Source organism: Empidonax traillii, unplaced genomic scaffold (assembly GCF_003031625.1).
Source record: "Empidonax traillii isolate 1590-97213 ecotype Southwest subspecies unplaced genomic scaffold, ASM303162v1 scaffold192:size804837, whole genome shotgun sequence".
Lineage (NCBI taxonomy): Eukaryota > Metazoa > Chordata > Aves > Passeriformes > Tyrannidae > Empidonax > Empidonax traillii.
Window position 1 is genome coordinate 487111 of NW_020955385.1, and position 17055 is coordinate 504165.

The window sequence follows — 17055 nt, forward strand, 5'->3', positions numbered from 1 at the left end:
TGCTGTGCTGCACTGGAGCAGGTGGGAGGGGAAGATCCCTACACAGCAATGTGAGCACTGATATTCCTGCTGCACTTCCAGTCCATAACAAACCTTCAGAGCCTGTCCAGAGTCTGGACACTTCGCATATTCCACACTCAACAGCTGATATGGGTGTGCCATAACTGAATAAAATATGCAGTTGTTTCCAGACCATACTAGGGAATTGCCCCTTAAAACTGAACACAGCTCGTGCTGATTTCAAAATTCCCATCAGTGTTCTGTGCTTTAGCACCCGAGACACCCACAACTTCTCTCGTTCCACCTTCCCCTGCCAGTGCCTGCCCCAGGCACTGAGAAACCCCAGTGCTGCCAAATAAACAGCAAACACTGCACATGCTCTTATCTGCCACAGCAGCTGGATGTTTTGGTCTCACTGTATCAATTAACAGCCTGTCAATAACAAGCCCTCAGCGAAGCCTGTCAGAGGAACCCAGGGGAGGAAGGATGGTTTCTGACTTTTCATGGAATGCCAGCCAAAATGTTGAATGTTCCTCCAAAAAGCCACCAGAGACCAACTATGTCAACTCAGCATGTTTTATTTATGTAACACAGTTCTTCCTTTGCCATGGCTGTCACATGGCCACTCAGTACATGACTATACTGCATAGTGATACAGAAAATTCAGCAAGTGTCAGCTGGGGAGTACAAAATGTTAATCTTCTGATTGCAAGAGAAGCAGCAGATACCAGCATTCCACCAGAAATGCAAACCCACCTCACCGAGTAACACACGGCTGAGGCAGGAACAGCACTGATTAAAACTGCAAGCAGCAAAGTGCTGGACAATAACATTAAAAACCATTTTTCCTGTAATTTACAAATATGCAAAGTATCAGGTTACTTAAAATTAAGAAGCATTTTGCTTACTAACATGAAACATTACTAATTTGTAATGTATCATTATTAACCAGGTATACAGGTTTCTGTGTCCCTGTGGTCTCGTGGCACATGGTGCCAGTCTGGGCAGGTCACTCCTCGGACATAAGAGGGAAGAGCAGGAATAGACAACACTGTTCCCAGGAGGGTTCCAGGACCAGCTGCATTCCACTCTCCACTTCCTAATTTGCCACTCAACGACCTTGGTTTAACCACAGAAGGGCGTATTGTATTTAGAAAACAACAACACACACAGATACAATGTGTATCAACAAATCAACTGCTTCTGGCCTGCAAGTGCCAGGAACATCTCTGCATCCCAAGCACAGCAAAATTCCAGGACCAGAACCAATTACTACAGCAACTGGTTTTGCATATTTAAAATCTCTTACAGTATCTACAGTAGAAAACATCTTACAGAGTAAGAGGAAATGAAACAGGAACAGTCTTGCCAAATAACTCTTATTCTACAATTCTGGATGCTGCTCAAGCTGGGCACAGCCAAGGGGGATGGGGGAACATTGGTGAGGAAGAAGAGGAAGCAACAGCTTTAGAGAGAAATATTAAAGTCTCCTCAGGAAGGGCCCTGGCAGCAGTCCAGCTGTGACTACAGCTGTTCTATTGCTGTCTGAAGGCAAAAGGCACATCATAAATCCTCATCAGGGCTGTACAGAGCCAGCCTGGGCCAGGTGACTGTCCCAGAGCAGCACCCACAGGGTGCTCAGGTCACCCACCTGCTCTGACACTGCAGTTGTTAGCACATGCAGCTCTGGAGCAGTGTCTGCCACTCCTCCTGAGCAAGGACTGTGCTCCTGCTCTCCAGGAGCTGAGCAGCTCACTAAGCACTTGTGGAAGAATTACCTTACCTCAGGAAGGCAGGCTGAGGTGGGAGGGTTGTGGAAAGCATCATGAGAGAAGTGCACCAGTAAGACCAAATTAAGGTCATCTCAACCCATCTTCAGATTGGATTTATAGCCCAACATTTGTCACAGATCCACATGGTGGGATTTAGGAAAGAGGGTTAGTCAGGAGCTAGGAACAGTTTTGACAATGCATTTGGGTCTTCACAAACCAGCCACAGGCCACTGCAAAGGCAGCATCCCCTTCTCTCTTAGAGCCTCCCCGAGTTTTCTCTCTAAGTTCCATAGTGCACAAAGCCATCTCAAAACTGAAGGTAACGGGAGGGGCAAGGACACATCTAGCTCTGGACAGCTGCAGTAATTCAGGGTGTGCTGGATTCTCATGAACCCCAAAGGAACACTCCTGCTCTGGAGCTGCAGCCTCTGCTCCCACTCAGCAGCCCCAGGGAAGATGGGACCCCAGGTGCTCTCATCTCTCTGAAGGGCACATGGTCACAGCTAGAGCAGAAGTTGCTGTGAGCACCCCCCATCTGCCATCCAGCATCCAATTGGACCCTGGTACTTCCAAGGAGTACGGAGGAGCACTCAGAAGGCATCTGTGGCAGCTGCAGAGGGAAACACAGCCCCCCTCAAGCTCTCCCCGTGCCCTGCTGCCCTCAGCACCGCCTCACATGCCCGGGTTCTGAGCCTTGTAGGTGAGGATCTCGGCAGCCAGGCGCTGGGGGTCCAGCAGGCGCGGGAAGCGGCTCATCACTGCATCCACCAGGTGGGGGTGGAAGATGCCGCACAGCTTGACGTGCACGCTGGCCCGCTCCTCTGCGAACTGCTCCGAGCCAGCCCACGGCCCCGAGTCCCCGTAGGCCGGGCCCAGGCCCCTCTGCAGCGCCCGGGGGTCGTGGGCCCCGGGGGATCTCACCTGAGGCAGCGGGTACGGCTCTGACCAGAAGTCCCGCGAGGGGGGCGGGGGGGCACTGAACTCACCGGGCAGGCTGAACTGCCCCGCACTGCTCGGGTGCACAGGTACTCCATAGCCTGAGAAAGAGTGGGGGGCTCCCGAGTGAGAGACCTCAGGGCTGTACTGCAGGAAGCTAGCACCAGAGGAGGAGGATTTATGGGAGCTGTGCTTGTAGGAGACCAGACCGTTCTGCTCTAAGCTGGGAGAATGTGGGTAGGCAGCTCTCTGCCTGCCACAGGTGCAGACAGGCACCTGCTCAGCATGGGAGTGATCACAGTGACTGGTACATCTGTGAGGCCACATGTCAGACAGCTGGTTCTCCAGAGAACCGATGCCTGAGTCAAGACGCTCCTGAGAGATGTAAGACAGAGAGTCCATGTGAGGCTGTTGGTACCTGTCAGAGGACCTGTGGCTCCCACTGTTCGGGGGGACACTGCCCGACACACAGCCTTTGGCCTGGAGGGGAACATCGCTGGGCTTGGCTTTGTGGGCCAAGCTCTTCCTCTCTGCAGAGACCTTCTGCAAAGAGCTTTTGTCACTCTCCGTGGGCACCGAGCACAAGAGCTCTGCCTGGGAGCCTCTTTTGCCCTTTTTCTCCTCCTTGGCACTGGTGCTTCTGGTTGGAGACAGCCTTGCGTTGGCACGGAGCTCATCAGCTAACGAGCGCTGGGGCTGGTTGATCCTTTCAGGGTGGTAGAACTTACACTTAATTCCATAAGTGCATTTCTTCCCTGTGAGGAAAGGCAGAGCATGGAATGAGCAGCTGGATTTGACTAAATTATGAATGACACTTGCACAGACACCTTGCCCTTCACATGTAGGAGGCATCTTACCATAAGGGCACTGCTGTTTCTTGTGTTCTGGCACCACAGGTTTCTTCCTGAGGAAGTTGTCCAGGCTGGGGCCATGACGCCCTAAGGGATCATCCGGAGGCATAAACCTAAAGAAAAATAAATTTCAGTCAGGAGCAGTTCACTTTCCTGGGTCAGGGTTTCATTTCTTCTCAAAGTCACCAAAGATTAAAAGCTATCTGAGCCCTACAAAGCTCTCCTGTTTCCTGCAGATATAACCCTCCTGTCACCCAGTCCACATCAGCTCAAAATGCTTCCCTTCAGGCACAGAAGAGGGTTAGTGCTCAGCTGCTGACCAGAATTAGTACCTGCTGCTGGGCCTGCTAACAATTGTCTTGTGAGGAAATCAAGCCCCGGAGCTCTCCCGGGAGCTTCACTACAACAGAGCTCCTGGCTCCACACCATGAGCAGCTACTGAGCTGCCTCCAACTCCTTTTGCCTTTGTATTGCTCCAGCTTTCTTTAATTCTGTACCAGCACTTTGCTCTTTCCATGCATCGCTTGCTGTTGCTCCACTAGAACAAGCCAGCATGCTCAGAGAGATCTCTTTCCAGAGCCCAGGAAGATGGGGCCGTACTTGTCATTGACGAAGGAATACATCAGCAGCCGCTCCTCGATGAATTTCTTCCACTCGGGCCGCTCGTTCTGCAGGTCCCGGTAGGTGTCATTGGACACGACGATGCCGTCGGACTCGTGGGCCAACTTGACGATGAACCGGTCGTCGTAGCACACCACGCGCTTGCCCCCGACCCGCCGGGACGGCGTGAACACCAGGATCTTCTTCTTCTCCAGGTCACGGAGGATGTACTGGTCTGGAACACACACAGCTGTGAGCACACCCGCACAGCCCAAAGGCCTTCACACGCACACAGTAACATTGTACGTGAGCAACAAAATGCATGTGAAGTCATTCCATCTGTCCACAAGCCAGACTGGACTCAATCCCAATCATCTCTGTTCCGAGTCACTCGGAAATCTCAGATGTTTGCAAGTTTAGAGAAAATTCCCCTCAATTTGAGTAATTCTGACTAAATATGCTTCAGTCAAATACAGCACAACGTATATCCCTCAAAGAGGGGGAAAAAAATAAATCAAGAAATGAGAAAGAGTTAAGAAGCAGAGCAGTATTCCATTTCTGGTTCTCAGAATTACTGCAGCTGATTCAGGCAAAAGCTTGCTTAGGGGAGAAGTTAATGACTAATTCTCCCTGGTCAGCTCAGCTCACTGGACCTCCTACTACTCAGACCTTCCATTCTGAAGTTAATTACTGACTTAGGCAGAACTCTGCAAGCTCATTAAGTGACAGAGTCAGCCTGAAAAGCTACTTTTGGTTTTCATATTTCCACACCTGTTATGAGTACATCTGGTCGGGGTTGCTCCTTCCTCCATGACGGCACAAAGACTGTAATATCCTTGTGTCCCCTGTCCCAGAACCACTGGACAGCCAGAAGGATACCTCGGCAGGAGAACACTTCTTTATTGCCATGGCTGCAGTGAAGGAGAAAAGTAAGGATTTCATTACTTCATTATTCAGTACAGACCAGTCAGGCAAGGCACCAAGCAAAGGAAGCCAGCAAGCTGGACAAGCTTCAGTGAAGTGTTGAGGAGCACAGGCAGCATTCGGTGCTTGCCTCCTGGAACACCCTCACCCAGACCTGCCCAACTTTACTATTCCTTTCAGCACGTCAGGATACCAGTAAACACCCAAATCCTCACTGGGAAGGAGCAGCTGGAACTGCTGCAGCTGCTCTGAAACAGCCTCTGTTTCAACCCTGGACTTCCAATGCTTATTTTTAGCCCTGAGCACAATGTGATCTCAAACCCTCTTAGTTCTACACTGCCAGCTAATGCCGGTGGCTGTCCCTGCCAGGGTGCACTGGTCCCTCACTGGCAGTTTGCTTGCAAAGTTGTTCTGATCACTTCAGGGAAACAAGATGTTTTATGCACTCTTTATGCTTCTTCATTACATTCTGGCTCCAAAACTCAGCAACAAATGCACTATTTGCACAAAAGGGAAACATTTCCTGTGTTCAGTGCTGGATGAACGAACAGCTCGTGGTAGTTGAAGAACAAAGTTTGACAACCATGTCAGAAGCCACGTACCGATGCAAAAGTGCTTTTTAATTATTCACTAGGTCATATCAATAAGTTTCCAGAACTTCTAAGAGGAAACTACCTCTCCTATTTTACAAGCAGTAGTATTACAGTGCAATCAGCTCTTATGCTGATAATGGTTCTGGCAAACCTTCAACATCTCTGTATTCCAGCCCAGTTTGTGGCTCTGGGGATCCCTGAGGGAATTCCAGGAACATGCACTACGCTGAAGGCAGCTGCTCTTAGAATTCAGGAATTTTCTCCACCTAGTCACTACCTCTCCCAAGTCTTACTCTTCCCATCTACACGTGAATGACATTTCAGCTTCCACCAGCCTTTTGCAGCCCAGTGGCTCCTCCCCAGCGCCATTCCCGCAGAGGCACCACCACAGAGGAACTTCACTTCCCCTCCTGGCCTCTCCCTTTCTCTGAAACTACAAAGAAGGTTGAAGAGCTGTACAAAGATACTTATTCTAAAAACTGAAACTCTTGGCAACACAACTAACATCGAAAAAGATGCCTAACATATCTCCAAAAGAATCCCAAATTACAGAGGGCTCACAGTCAACATCAGAAGGTGCTCTAAAAATTTTCTCTAACATCACATGAGTATAGCTATAAATATCCAGGCATGTAATCTTTTAAAGGGATACGTGAAAAAACAGAGTTTTTTGGTGGGTTGTACATTTTCGTTTGGGTTTCAAGTCCCTGTGTTTTTTTTGAGTCCCTGCTACCAACCTCAAACCTCCAGAAGGCAGCTAATTGGGCTGATCTGATTTGGCAGCAGCCAAAGAAAAATTCCCTTAGAAGGAAGTAAAAACTAATTTCCACTGTGATTTGCATAAGTTTGTCAAGAGCTGTTGAGGGAGGCCGCGGTACACACTGCAAATGAATCAGCAGGGAACATCACACCATCAATACAGGAAGTTTCAGAATGGAATTCCCCTTCTAGCAAACTGCTTAAAAAAAGCCACACTGCTTCTCTCATGTGAGACCCTGGGCTCTGGCCTGCCCTGACTCACAGTTGCTGTGAGTTCCCCTCTGCATTTTGGGATAACTTTGACGGGTAAGAGGCTCATTATTAACAAACACACCCAATCCTGCTGTTAATGCTCCAGCACTTATCCAAGGTAAACTGCGCTGCTAGAGTCACTTATCAGCCCAAGCTCACAATGGGCCATTTTCCATAGTGCCTGAAAAATTGTGGAGAGGGCTGGAACAGGAACAGGCCCTCCTGCAGGGACCCTGGGCATGGCTTTCACACTCCACTGCCATCCCCATTTCCTTGTTTGCCCTGAGCTCTGTCCCAGTTGCACAGCCAACTGTGCCCCATCTTTTCTCAGTCCTGTTCTCGGAACTGTCAACCAGGGCTTGGAGAAAAACCACACCTGCAAACCAACCTCCATGCAGCACTTTCACCTCAGACAAACCTACCACAACACACGGAGAGGCTCTGCCTGCACCCAGGATTATTTTTTATAAAACCTGCACACAAACATACACAGCAAGGGAGGTGGCTTCTGCAACAGAAAGAGCTTTCAGAGCCCAATTCTGAACCTGTTGCATGAAATTAAAGAGAGTCCAGGACCATCCCAAGCATAGGTGGGGAGCACACGCTGCCAGGCTTGGGGTGGGGGCAGGCAATGCTCACCACCGTGGGAGCAAAACCCAGAGTGAAAGTTGGAACATCACACCAATAAATATCCAGCCCTGAGATTCTGGGTGTTCTGGTCACAGTGCTCGACAGGACCTGTTCCAGCAGCACCAGGACATCCAAGATGCTGAGAATGAGCCACAGCCCTGCTTTGGTGACACCTTCAACACTTCATTCTCTACGGTGTACAGAAATTCACCAAACTACAAGAGTCACAATTTGGAGATTGGGCTCCAATGCAGGAGACAGCTCTGTATTACAAAGTCTTCTTTAATTAACCCTATAATTATTTATTGAGCAACTTCCCGACACGGAAACTTACACAAAGCCACTGATTAAGAGGACAATGTCTCTTCAGTTATCCCCTCAGCGCTGGAGCACAAGAGGAAACGTGTGTTTCGCAGGAAGCTCGGCTGCCCTCGTCACTGCCCCGTGACCGCTGGCTCTGGGCGAGCAGAGCCGTGCCAGGACCAGCCCGCACTGGCAAACATGATGCTCGTCCGCGTGAGAGCCGTGCGTGTTAGCGAGGCACCTTGGAAAGTATGACCAGCCCCCTCCCGGGCACCCAGCCGTGCCTGCTTTGAGCGAGCAACCCGGCGTTTTCCCCTCCCGTGCGCCTGGCACAGCTCAGCTCCGGAGGTCACACAAACCCAGCCCCGCACGCACCTCATGGCCACGTTGCTGCCATCGATGACGATGGGCTTCAGGTTGTCGCTCTCGGTCTCCTCGGGGCCGGGCGCGGGGGACTTGGTGCCGGTGCCCCCCCGGGGGACCAGCGGGGCCTCGCCGGGCTCGGGCGCGGCCTCGGGGCCGTCCCGCTCGGCCGGGCCGTGCTTCACCAGCTCCCCCAGCACCGTGTTGGTGTCGGCGCCCAGGCCCAGCTTCTGCAGCACGACGCGGATCTCCTCCGAGGAGTAGCCGAGCTTGCGGAAGAAATCCACCTTCAGCTGCAGCTCGGGGCCGTCCCCGGGCCCCTCGGGGCTCTCCCTGCCGCTCATCCCCGCCGCGGGCCGGGCCGCGCCCGGCAGCGCCTCAGGCCAGCCCGGGGCGACGCTGCCCGCGCTCATGGCTCCCGGCGGGGCACCCGCGGCCTCCGCTCGCCGTCCGGACCTGCGGGGCGACAGCGGCGTCAGCAGCGGCCCCGCCACCCCCGCTCCCCTCCCGGCCCGGCCGAGCCCCCGCCACGCCCGCTCCCCTCCCGGCCCGGACGAGCCCCTGGCCCGGACGAGCCCCTGCCCCGGAGCCGCCCGCCCCGCTCCGCTCCCCCCGCGCTCACCGGGCCGCTGCCGCCGCCGGGCCGCCGCTGCATCGCCATGGGACCGGAGCAGGGCGGCTGCGGCCGCCGCTTTATACCCGGGCCGGGAGCGCCGCGCGGGGCGGAAGGGCAGAGCGGGGGGGGCGGAGCGGCCGCCGCTTCCCGGCCCGCCCCGCCCGGCCCGGCCCCGCCGGAGCCTCCCGGCACAGTTCGGGCAGGGACGGGGACACGGACACGGACACGGACACGTCCCGGTCGCGGTCCCGGCTGCGAACACCTGGGCTTGTGCAAACCGTGTCGCAGCTTGGCTGATCTGCCCCGAGAGGCCGCTCCCTAGGGAAACGTGCCCTTCTGCTGCCCGGGCCGCCCGTGCCCTCCTGAGGGACCCGCAGATCCCCGGGCCAGCCCAGGCAGTCCTGCGGTACAGCGTCCCTGGGGCACGAGCTGGCCCCCCAGGCGATTTCCCAGCTCTTGGCTATATCGTTAAAACACTGAAATTCCATTTGTGGCCCTTTCTCAGTCCTGCCGTCCCTGTCAGAGGTGTCAAACGCTAACGAAGTCCCAGAGCCCTGAACACGTGTGTGGTGCTTCCCAAGGGAGGGTGCACCCCCTGCCCTGTGGGGTGTGTGGGGCACACACCACTGCCCTGCTGCCCCTCACTGGGGTGGATGTCTGGAGCTGTGAGGAGAACAAGGCCCTGGCCCATGAGCTGACACTGGAGAGGGAGCTGGGACAGGGGGCTGGAGACGGCGGGTGGGTTTGGGTGCGAGGACAGACCCACGGCCCTGAGGGTCCCTGGGGACACACTGCTGCTGTTCAAGCACAGCCTGAGCTGTAGGCAGCGTTCGGGCAGAAGGAACGTGTGACACAGCCGCGAGCTGCAGGCATGTCGGCAAAGGGGCTTTGTGGGTTTTTATGTTCTGTATGAGCTGCAATTCCAGCCACCGGTGTGTGGACACGGCACACGGTGACAGTGGAGAGCCAATGACCTGATGATGGACACGCAGAGCACGGCCGGGGTCGTGGCAGCATCTCTGCCGGGGTGGCCCTGGCATCACCTGCCCTGAGGGTGCCCCCAAGGGCCACACCCTGGCCGTGCACTTCGAGGGGACCGAGCCTCTGCCACATGTCCCTTGCGCCACTTGGATCCCGATGGTGCAGGTGGCTGTGATTCAGCCAGTGGCAGCTTATCAGCCCGGGCGTGTGGAGGAGATAAGCGCTGGCAGGAAGCATCTGTCACCCGCCGGTACCTGTCCCCTGCCAGGCGCTAAACCACCCCTGCAGACTGCGGGGAACTGCAGGGATTGAACCAACATTGCACAACGTGCAAAAATTTCACATCTCTGACTTCTTATTAATCATCCCTAAACAATTTAATGGAGGTAGTTGCAAATTTACTTCCCTGAGGCCATGTACCAGAGCCCAGCTCAGGAGTGAGGAACTCTCCCAGTTACAGGAATACATTTGCATTCATCTTCCTTGTGGTTACCCCGAAACAATCATTTTTCCTTGTCTCTGGCCGTGTCTGAAACCGCACTGTGTACTCAACAGTAACACACACAGACTGAGATTCAGATCAGCGATAATATCCTTACTCAGTTCTTAAGTAGGTGCTTTCCCAATTCTTCTTTCCCTTGGAATCTACTCCAGTCAGCATGAATTTAGCATTGTTTGTGTGCTCTTGCTTCCAGGCTAAAGTCTATTGCACCAGAAGGTATGGCCACAGATGTGCTTCTTATAGGAAATACCCCAAAGCTGGATCTCCTGATTTATGCAAAGCAGTGACAGCAGCCACATGGATCTGTTTGATTTGGTGAAAGAGAAGCCAGAAGAGAGGGGAGCCGTTGGCTTCTCAACCCAGAAGGTCAGAAGGGGTCACATGCTGGCCACACCCCAGAGCTCCTTGTGGGTGATACTGATTATTTTTTTCTTTTTCACATTTGCAGGCTACCTTGAACAGAAAGTGCTATCTTTTTGTCACTGCAAAGGTTGTGGTGGAGGCTGCAGCTTCTGAGGATACGGAGATTCCCAGGACAAAGCCCCTGCTGGAATCACAGAGGTGCCAATGCCCTTCACCACCATGTGCAAGGCACGAGGCTCTGCTCCTTCCTGCCAGTGCTGTGCCCATTGTTGGGCAGCTGCATTGCCCCTTTCTGTGGCAGGATGGACCATCAGCTGGTGCTGCCAGGCTGCTGAGCAGGGCTTGTGCCTCAGAGGCCTCTGAGGCCACAGGAAAAGAGGTGGAAATCCCCAGCACAGACCAAGAGAGCACAGGGCTGTTCAAGGAGGAGTCTGTGAGACCCAGGCTGGATGCCCTCAGGGTGGTCATCAAGGACAGCAGCATCTCATCCTGCTGAGCTGAGAATTCTAGTAGGCAAAAAATGAACCAAAGCATCCAGAGGCAGTGGGGACGGCGAGGTGGTCTGAGACAGCAAGAGCCCTGTCCCAGGGATGGGCTCAGTCCCTCCCAGTCCTCCATCTCCATCCACTTCTCTGCTGACTCAGTGAAAGCTTTTCTCCAGCCTGGTTCCTCGCTCATGAACAAGTCTTGTAAAATCCTGACATCACATTTTTCTAGGGATTTTTCTAAGGATTACCACTCCCATGTCCCAGATTTTAAAGGAAGAGCTCGTCCCCTGGCAAAGCCTTTCATCTCCCATCATACATTTAGCACAGTCAAAATAGGTGATATTCAAGAATCTTATTATCTGCTGGCAGGGAGGAAGCTGGCCTCGTGCCAGTTCTTTGGGAAGACATGCCAGTGCTATGAAATTCCAGCTAACCAGCCTCAAGCAGGAGCCCCGTCAGCAAAGTGGCCCTGGCTGCCTACCTATGGAAGCTCAAGGCAGCTAACTCACTTCTAAAAATGGGCTAATTAAACCTCATTTATAATGGCCTATGTGGGACCATTATGTTAATTAAAGACAATTTAAATGGCCTTATTTAGTAACATTTGGGACTAAACTAAACAGAATTAAGGCCACTTTAATTCTGAATGAGAGTTTTATACGGAATTTTAATGCTCTACTTTAGATTTAGTTGCTTCAATTTAACTTTCTTAAGAATCCTGTGTAGACAAGCCCAGCGTCCCCCTGCCACAGTGATTCCAGAGGAGAAAAGGGAGCTTAGGGCTCCTCAGGAAGAAGGAGAATGTAGCAGGGGAGGACTAGAAGAGAAGCCCATCGTGGATGTGCAGAGCTCATGTTTTTTGAGCCCGTATGCCTGCAGTCCTCATCACATTGCTCGTGGTCCTACCAGCATGGCCTTCACCCACGAGTCTGGGATTCCTGTGCAGCTGCAGACAAGTAGATGGATTTTTCTCTGAAACATTCTATCTTGAACTTATTCCCTGGCTTTTAAGGAGATCCTCGTAAGTGCTCTGCAGAGTAACATACTCCCTACGTAGCCTGAGGGCTCCTTGCAGAGCAGGCATGTTTCTGAGCTCTGGAGGAGTGCACAGACTCTTGAGGGACCACACCAGGGAAATTGATTTGGCTGTCACTGTGTTCCTGACTAGACACGGCCTTAGGTACTTCTCCAAGTAAGCAGCCTTGATCTCCACCTTTGATCTTAGTGATTGATGGCATTAACTTATAGGATGGGCTTATTTCCTCAGTGACAGATGAATTGGGCACACCCTGACAATTTTTTTCTGTTGTGCTTTCATCAGGGAAAAGAGCCAACCTTCTAGGGGTTTTTGGGCTGTAAACCTGTTATTGTTGAGGGCTGAAGTGACAGAGGCAGCAGAAGCCTCACCATCATCCAGGGTGTCCCAAGGGCTGCGCAGGGTCTCGACTGGGCCTGGGAAAGGCGTCCCCCCCGACCCCTGCACCAGGGAGAATCAGTCCCACTGTCCTCCCACTGTCCCTGCCCAGGATGAATCAGGGGTTCCATACCTGGGGATTCCTCTCCTCTGTGATCAGCTCGTGTCTAACAGCAGTACCCAGAGCATCCGCACTCTGGCAGCACCTTCTCTGTCCCACAGCTGTGCTCCAGGCTCATGGGCAACCTCGGATTTCCCACAGCTGGACCAAGAGCAGAGAGAAGCAACAGACTCAAGTAATGAATGATGGTGGGGAAAACTGAGCAGTTGCGCAAGTGTCTGTGACAACAACATTTACCGTTTTGCTGAGCCCTTCCCAGCCACAGCCTCTCTGCCAGAAAATGTCAGCAGTCCCCTTATCCAAAAACATCCCTGCCTGCTCAGCCCCAGTTTAGTTTGGATGCAGTGTCTGCAGCCATGGATTTGCTGTACTCTTGACATGCCTGGGAGCATTTGCTACTTCAGAGCTAAAAGAATAATAGAAGTTGAACAAACACTTCATGGTATTAATGTAAGATGTTTAAATAGACAGTCATAGAATATTTTATCCCACCCAGAGCAATGTGAAGAGCAGAAGATTTATGCCTATTGCTAAGCAAATACCTCTTGAGAAGTCACATCCATCTGGGAAGCAGTTTTTGTTCTAAGGACTGAAAGCAGAGCAGGAGTGTTTGCTCTGAACACCCGGGAGGTTAGGGAAGGACATCTTCAGTCCTTCCCTCGTGAACCCTGCTGGAGTCCCAAACCCAAGGGTTAAAGTCCTGGACAGCTTCCCAAAGCTAAGGGGGCTCATCATGAATCCCTGGGGATACAGGCTGGTTTTCCCCAGTGCTTCCGTTAGGAACGGGAGGTGCCGGCTCTGAGCACACACTGCCGGTCAGGAAACTCATTTCCTCCTTCTGCCGGGAGGGTCGGCGGGGTCAGCGCGGACCCCAGAGACGGGGGCTGTGCCGGCATGGGGGCCGTGTCACCGGCCGCCTGCTGCGCAATGTGGGGCAGCGCCGGCTCCCCCAGCCCTCCCACGGGACGGATGTGTGTCAGCGGGGCAGAAAGACAAACAGCCGCAGCTCCGCTCGCGGCTCCCGTGATGTCAGAGGCGATCCGATATGACTCAGGAGGTGTCAGCGCGGTGGCAGGCAGGGGCCAGGAGGTGTTCCTACCTGCTCAGGCTACAGCTGGAGAAGGTGTTCACTGGCTCACGCATCAGGGGAAGAAGGGTCGTTCCCCAGTGCCTGGAGGATGTCCACGAGCGTGGACAAGGCCCGAGCTGCCTGGTACCAGAGGGAAGCACACCTTGCAGCAGTTGTGCAACGCACACGATGCAGCAGAGCAAACAGGACCGGCCTCTCCCTCTGCTCGCACTGCTATCGGAGCAGCCCAGCAAAGTGAGGCAAGACCGTGCTTTCGCTCCCTTCGGCTGGGGATTTCCCCGGCGAGAGGCGTGGGGCTGGAGCAGAGCCGGGCTCTGCCTGCTCCTGGGGAGCTGGGGGTTCCTGTGGTGTCCGGGGCATGGGGAGCCCCCCTGGCACAGCACCACGCTCGGGATGCTCCGGCCGGCACTTGGTCCCTGCCACCCCCAGCCCCAATCCCAGTCCCAGTCCTGCTGCTGGGGCACGGTGGGACAGCCCAGCCCAGCCCCAGCCTGTCTTTCCACTTTTACTCAACCGTGTGCAGGAGTGATGCATTCATTGCAAAACAGCTTCTGGAGAGGAGACTCAAGAGACACAATATTTAGTGTGTGGGATCTGAGGTCTGTTTGTCAGATGGTTTCAGTTAAGACCTTGCCAGCCTATAACATCCTCCCAGCCCACACACCTGATTCACAGCTGACACCAAGGAACGGGGGCAAAGAAGTGAGCACATTTTTGTTTTGCTCTTTGGGAATTTTGCCCCTTTTCTATGAAACAGATCTGCTTTCTCAGCCTTCCACCTAGAGGCGTGAGCGAGGCTTTACAGTTCAATCCAATGTTCCATCTAATCGTCTCTTGTCTCAGCTCTGCGGAATCAGCGTTTGGAATGAGAAGGATAATGTGATGCAGAAAGCAGGTGAATGAGAGGCCAAGGCTGGGTAGTGCAACTTCCAGTCCTGCTGACAAACATGTGTTCATTGCTGGGCTTGTCTGTCCAATCTGATGTGGAGAAATGGAAACTTGTCCTTTGGTTTATAATTTACTCTCTACAGTAAATACCAACAGGTTCTGATTGCTCAGAGCAGGAGGTGGATCTGGTGTGTCTCACCCCCATCCCTGTTTGTGATCCTGCTTGTTTGCAGACCTGTTAGAGCAGCACATCCTTCTCTTCCTTCTTGATCCATGCAGTGTTTCTGTGAAGATGCAATGTTGCCTCTTTACCAGCAGTAACTGCATTTTGGTAGAAAATGTGTTTTCATGAAAACAGGAGGCTGGATTTTGGTTCCCACTCAGGTTTGCCTTTTAGCAGAGACTCTCATTAATGTGCTGATGAAATGAAGGGAAAACAGCTCCTTGAGAACCACAAACAGCAGTGACCCAGCAGCCTGTTCTGAGCCCTCAGGAGGGGCTGTGCCTCGCCAGCAGCCTCAGTTTCTGGATGTTGCTGTCATCACACTCTTCAGGCCGCTCCTGCACAGCACTGACCCCCGTGGTCCTGTGGGAGGGTCTGCAGAGCCACCCCAGCACTTCCTGGAGGGGGATGCTGTGGGAATTGGGGGTCTGAAATTCCCAAAGAAATGTCTTTTACTCTGCTTGAAGGGAGCAGTTGAGCACCTGCTGCCACAGCGCTGCTGGGCTCTGAGCATCACCGGGTGACACAGCACAGTGCAAAGGCTCCTGAGCTGTAAATACTGATCCATTTAACATGACTATAAAAAAATCCATGCTAATAACCTGTTGCAGCTCAAAGCATTTAAACAATTCGCTATCTTTTTGTAATTCTTTGTAATAATAATTAAATGACCTTTAAAACTGCAGTGGGTGGAAAAATTGTGTAAAACTAAATAGCAATTCAGCAACCGCTGAGGAATATTGAAAATCAAGTAGAAAGAACTCACTTTGATGTTAAGGGATGAGGAAAAAAATAGAAGTGAAGCAATCAAGTCTGAAGCTGGAAGTTTGTTCTTCATTTGCGCTGATTTACAGATCCCATTGGGAAGAATAAATAGAGGAACACTGAGCACCCAGGGGATCAGTGAACATCTCCCAGTGCACAGGAGCATCGACTGGCCTCAGCCCCCTTTGTGTGGGTCTCTGTGCCCAGGGTGACATCTGCTCCAGAGTGAGGGAAGACACAAAGTTTGCTTAACAATGAGCTTTGCCATGACCAGCAGCTGTTGGAGAGTGGTTGGGACTGCTGAGGACTTTGGTCCTTCTGAGGGTCCCTCCCGAGAAGCTGGTTAAATCCCCTGTGTGTCTGAAAGCTGGGGCTGGAGAGGAAGGAGCTGGTCCCTCTGCCCCATCCCCACCTGCAAGGCAGCAAAGGGCCTCTCTACCCTTCTCACTTTGGGCACTGATCCCCTCTCACCTGTGCAGTGCCAGGGCAGCTTCAGGACTGACCTGAGGACACACTGATGGGTTCACTGTGCTGGCCATGAGCAGGGCTGGGGACACACAGGGCTGGGGACACACAGGGCTGGGGACACACAGGGCTGGAGGCCTCCTGGGTGCTTCACTGCAGGTCCCCGGATAGAAGCAGCAGTGGGTGACAGAGGGGATGGAGGCAGCAGTGGGGGACAGGGGGGATGGAGGCAGCAGTGGGTGACAGAGGCCAGGCCAGGCAGAGCCCACAGTGCCCTGGGAGAGGAGCTATTGCTGCGCTGCCGCCGGCGCAGCCTCCTTGCTGGTATCGCTGCTTCGCAGCCTTGTGCTGGATTTGATCCCTACAATACATGGCATTTATCTCTCTCACTTTCATGTGCCTTTAAGGAAACACCACTTTTTATCTCATTTCTGCTGCTTTTTATCATCACAAAGAGTTTTTAATGAAATGAGAAAGCGTCTGTTTCTGCCGGCCGGCACGGCGTGGGTAATTTCAATATAAAACAAACAAGGCGGCTTTCAAAATTAAAATTTTATGTGTGGCATTTTCTCATTTAACGGAATGCACAAAGGCGGGCAAAAGCAATTAATGGGAGGTTGAGACTCAGCAATCGGCAAAATTAAACAACAGGACTCTGCAAACGGAATGATTTGTTCAAAGGGATCTGGAGAAGGGGATGGAGAGCAGGGAGGAAACAAGGCTGTGCTCAAAAATCCACCCGTCTTAAAAATAAATGCAAACAAACTTGCTTCTTACCTCGTGTTCTTCAGATGGGCTCCAGAGCCCTAAAGGCCAGGGGGAAACACTGGGGAATGGCAAAGATAGTCTGGGGATACCATCTTCAGGGGACAGCTGGGGAAGTCCCAGCTGGGAGGGGCAGGAGAGGTCCCAAATGTACCTGCCCTGGAGCAGCAGCTCACACAGGGTGGAGGGCTAAACTGGGGACCCTTCAGGAGAGGGCTGCTTCCTTCCCCAGATTTCCTTCTGCTTCAAAATCCCCTCCTATCAAATCAGTTCCAGCAGAAGTTAAGCTGGAGACAAGAAGGAAAGCAAGGAGGGGGGCTGGAGGTGGCTGAGTGGGAGCGGGAGGGCAGGGGCTGCTGCCCGTGCACAGGGCTGTGATCAGCAGAGCTGG

General features: G+C 53.0%; 1 protein-coding gene across 1 annotated transcript; it reads right to left on the reverse strand.

The window, feature by feature from the left end:
* Positions 1-558: 558 nt before the first annotated feature.
* ZC3H12A (zinc finger CCCH-type containing 12A) lies at positions 559-8416 on the reverse strand. The gene is made up of 5 exons (XM_027886709.1): positions 7996-8416; positions 4931-5070; positions 4160-4394; positions 3566-3672; positions 559-3463 (listed from the first exon to the last, which is right to left on the reverse strand). The coding sequence occupies exons 1-5, from the start codon at positions 8394-8396 to the stop codon at positions 2445-2447; spliced, it is 1902 nt and encodes a 633-aa protein (XP_027742510.1). The 5' UTR covers positions 8397-8416; the 3' UTR covers positions 559-2444.
* Between the last annotated feature and the right edge of the window lie 8639 nt (positions 8417-17055).

What these genes read in the sequence shown, in the direction of transcription:
- ZC3H12A (XM_027886709.1), bottom strand. Translation starts at nt 8,396, where the DNA reads ATGAGCGCGGGCAGCGTCGCCCCGGGCTGGCCTGAGGCGCTGCCGGGC. An exon ending in GGCAGCAACGTGGCCATGAG is followed by an intron (nt 5,071 to 7,995) that starts GTGCGTGCGGGG and finishes CCTTCACTGCAG; the next exon opens with CCATGGCAATAAAGAAGTGT. An exon ending in GAAACAGCAGTGCCCTTATG is followed by an intron (nt 3,464 to 3,565) that starts GTAAGATGCCTC and finishes CTTTCCTCACAG; the next exon opens with GGAAGAAATGCACTTATGGA.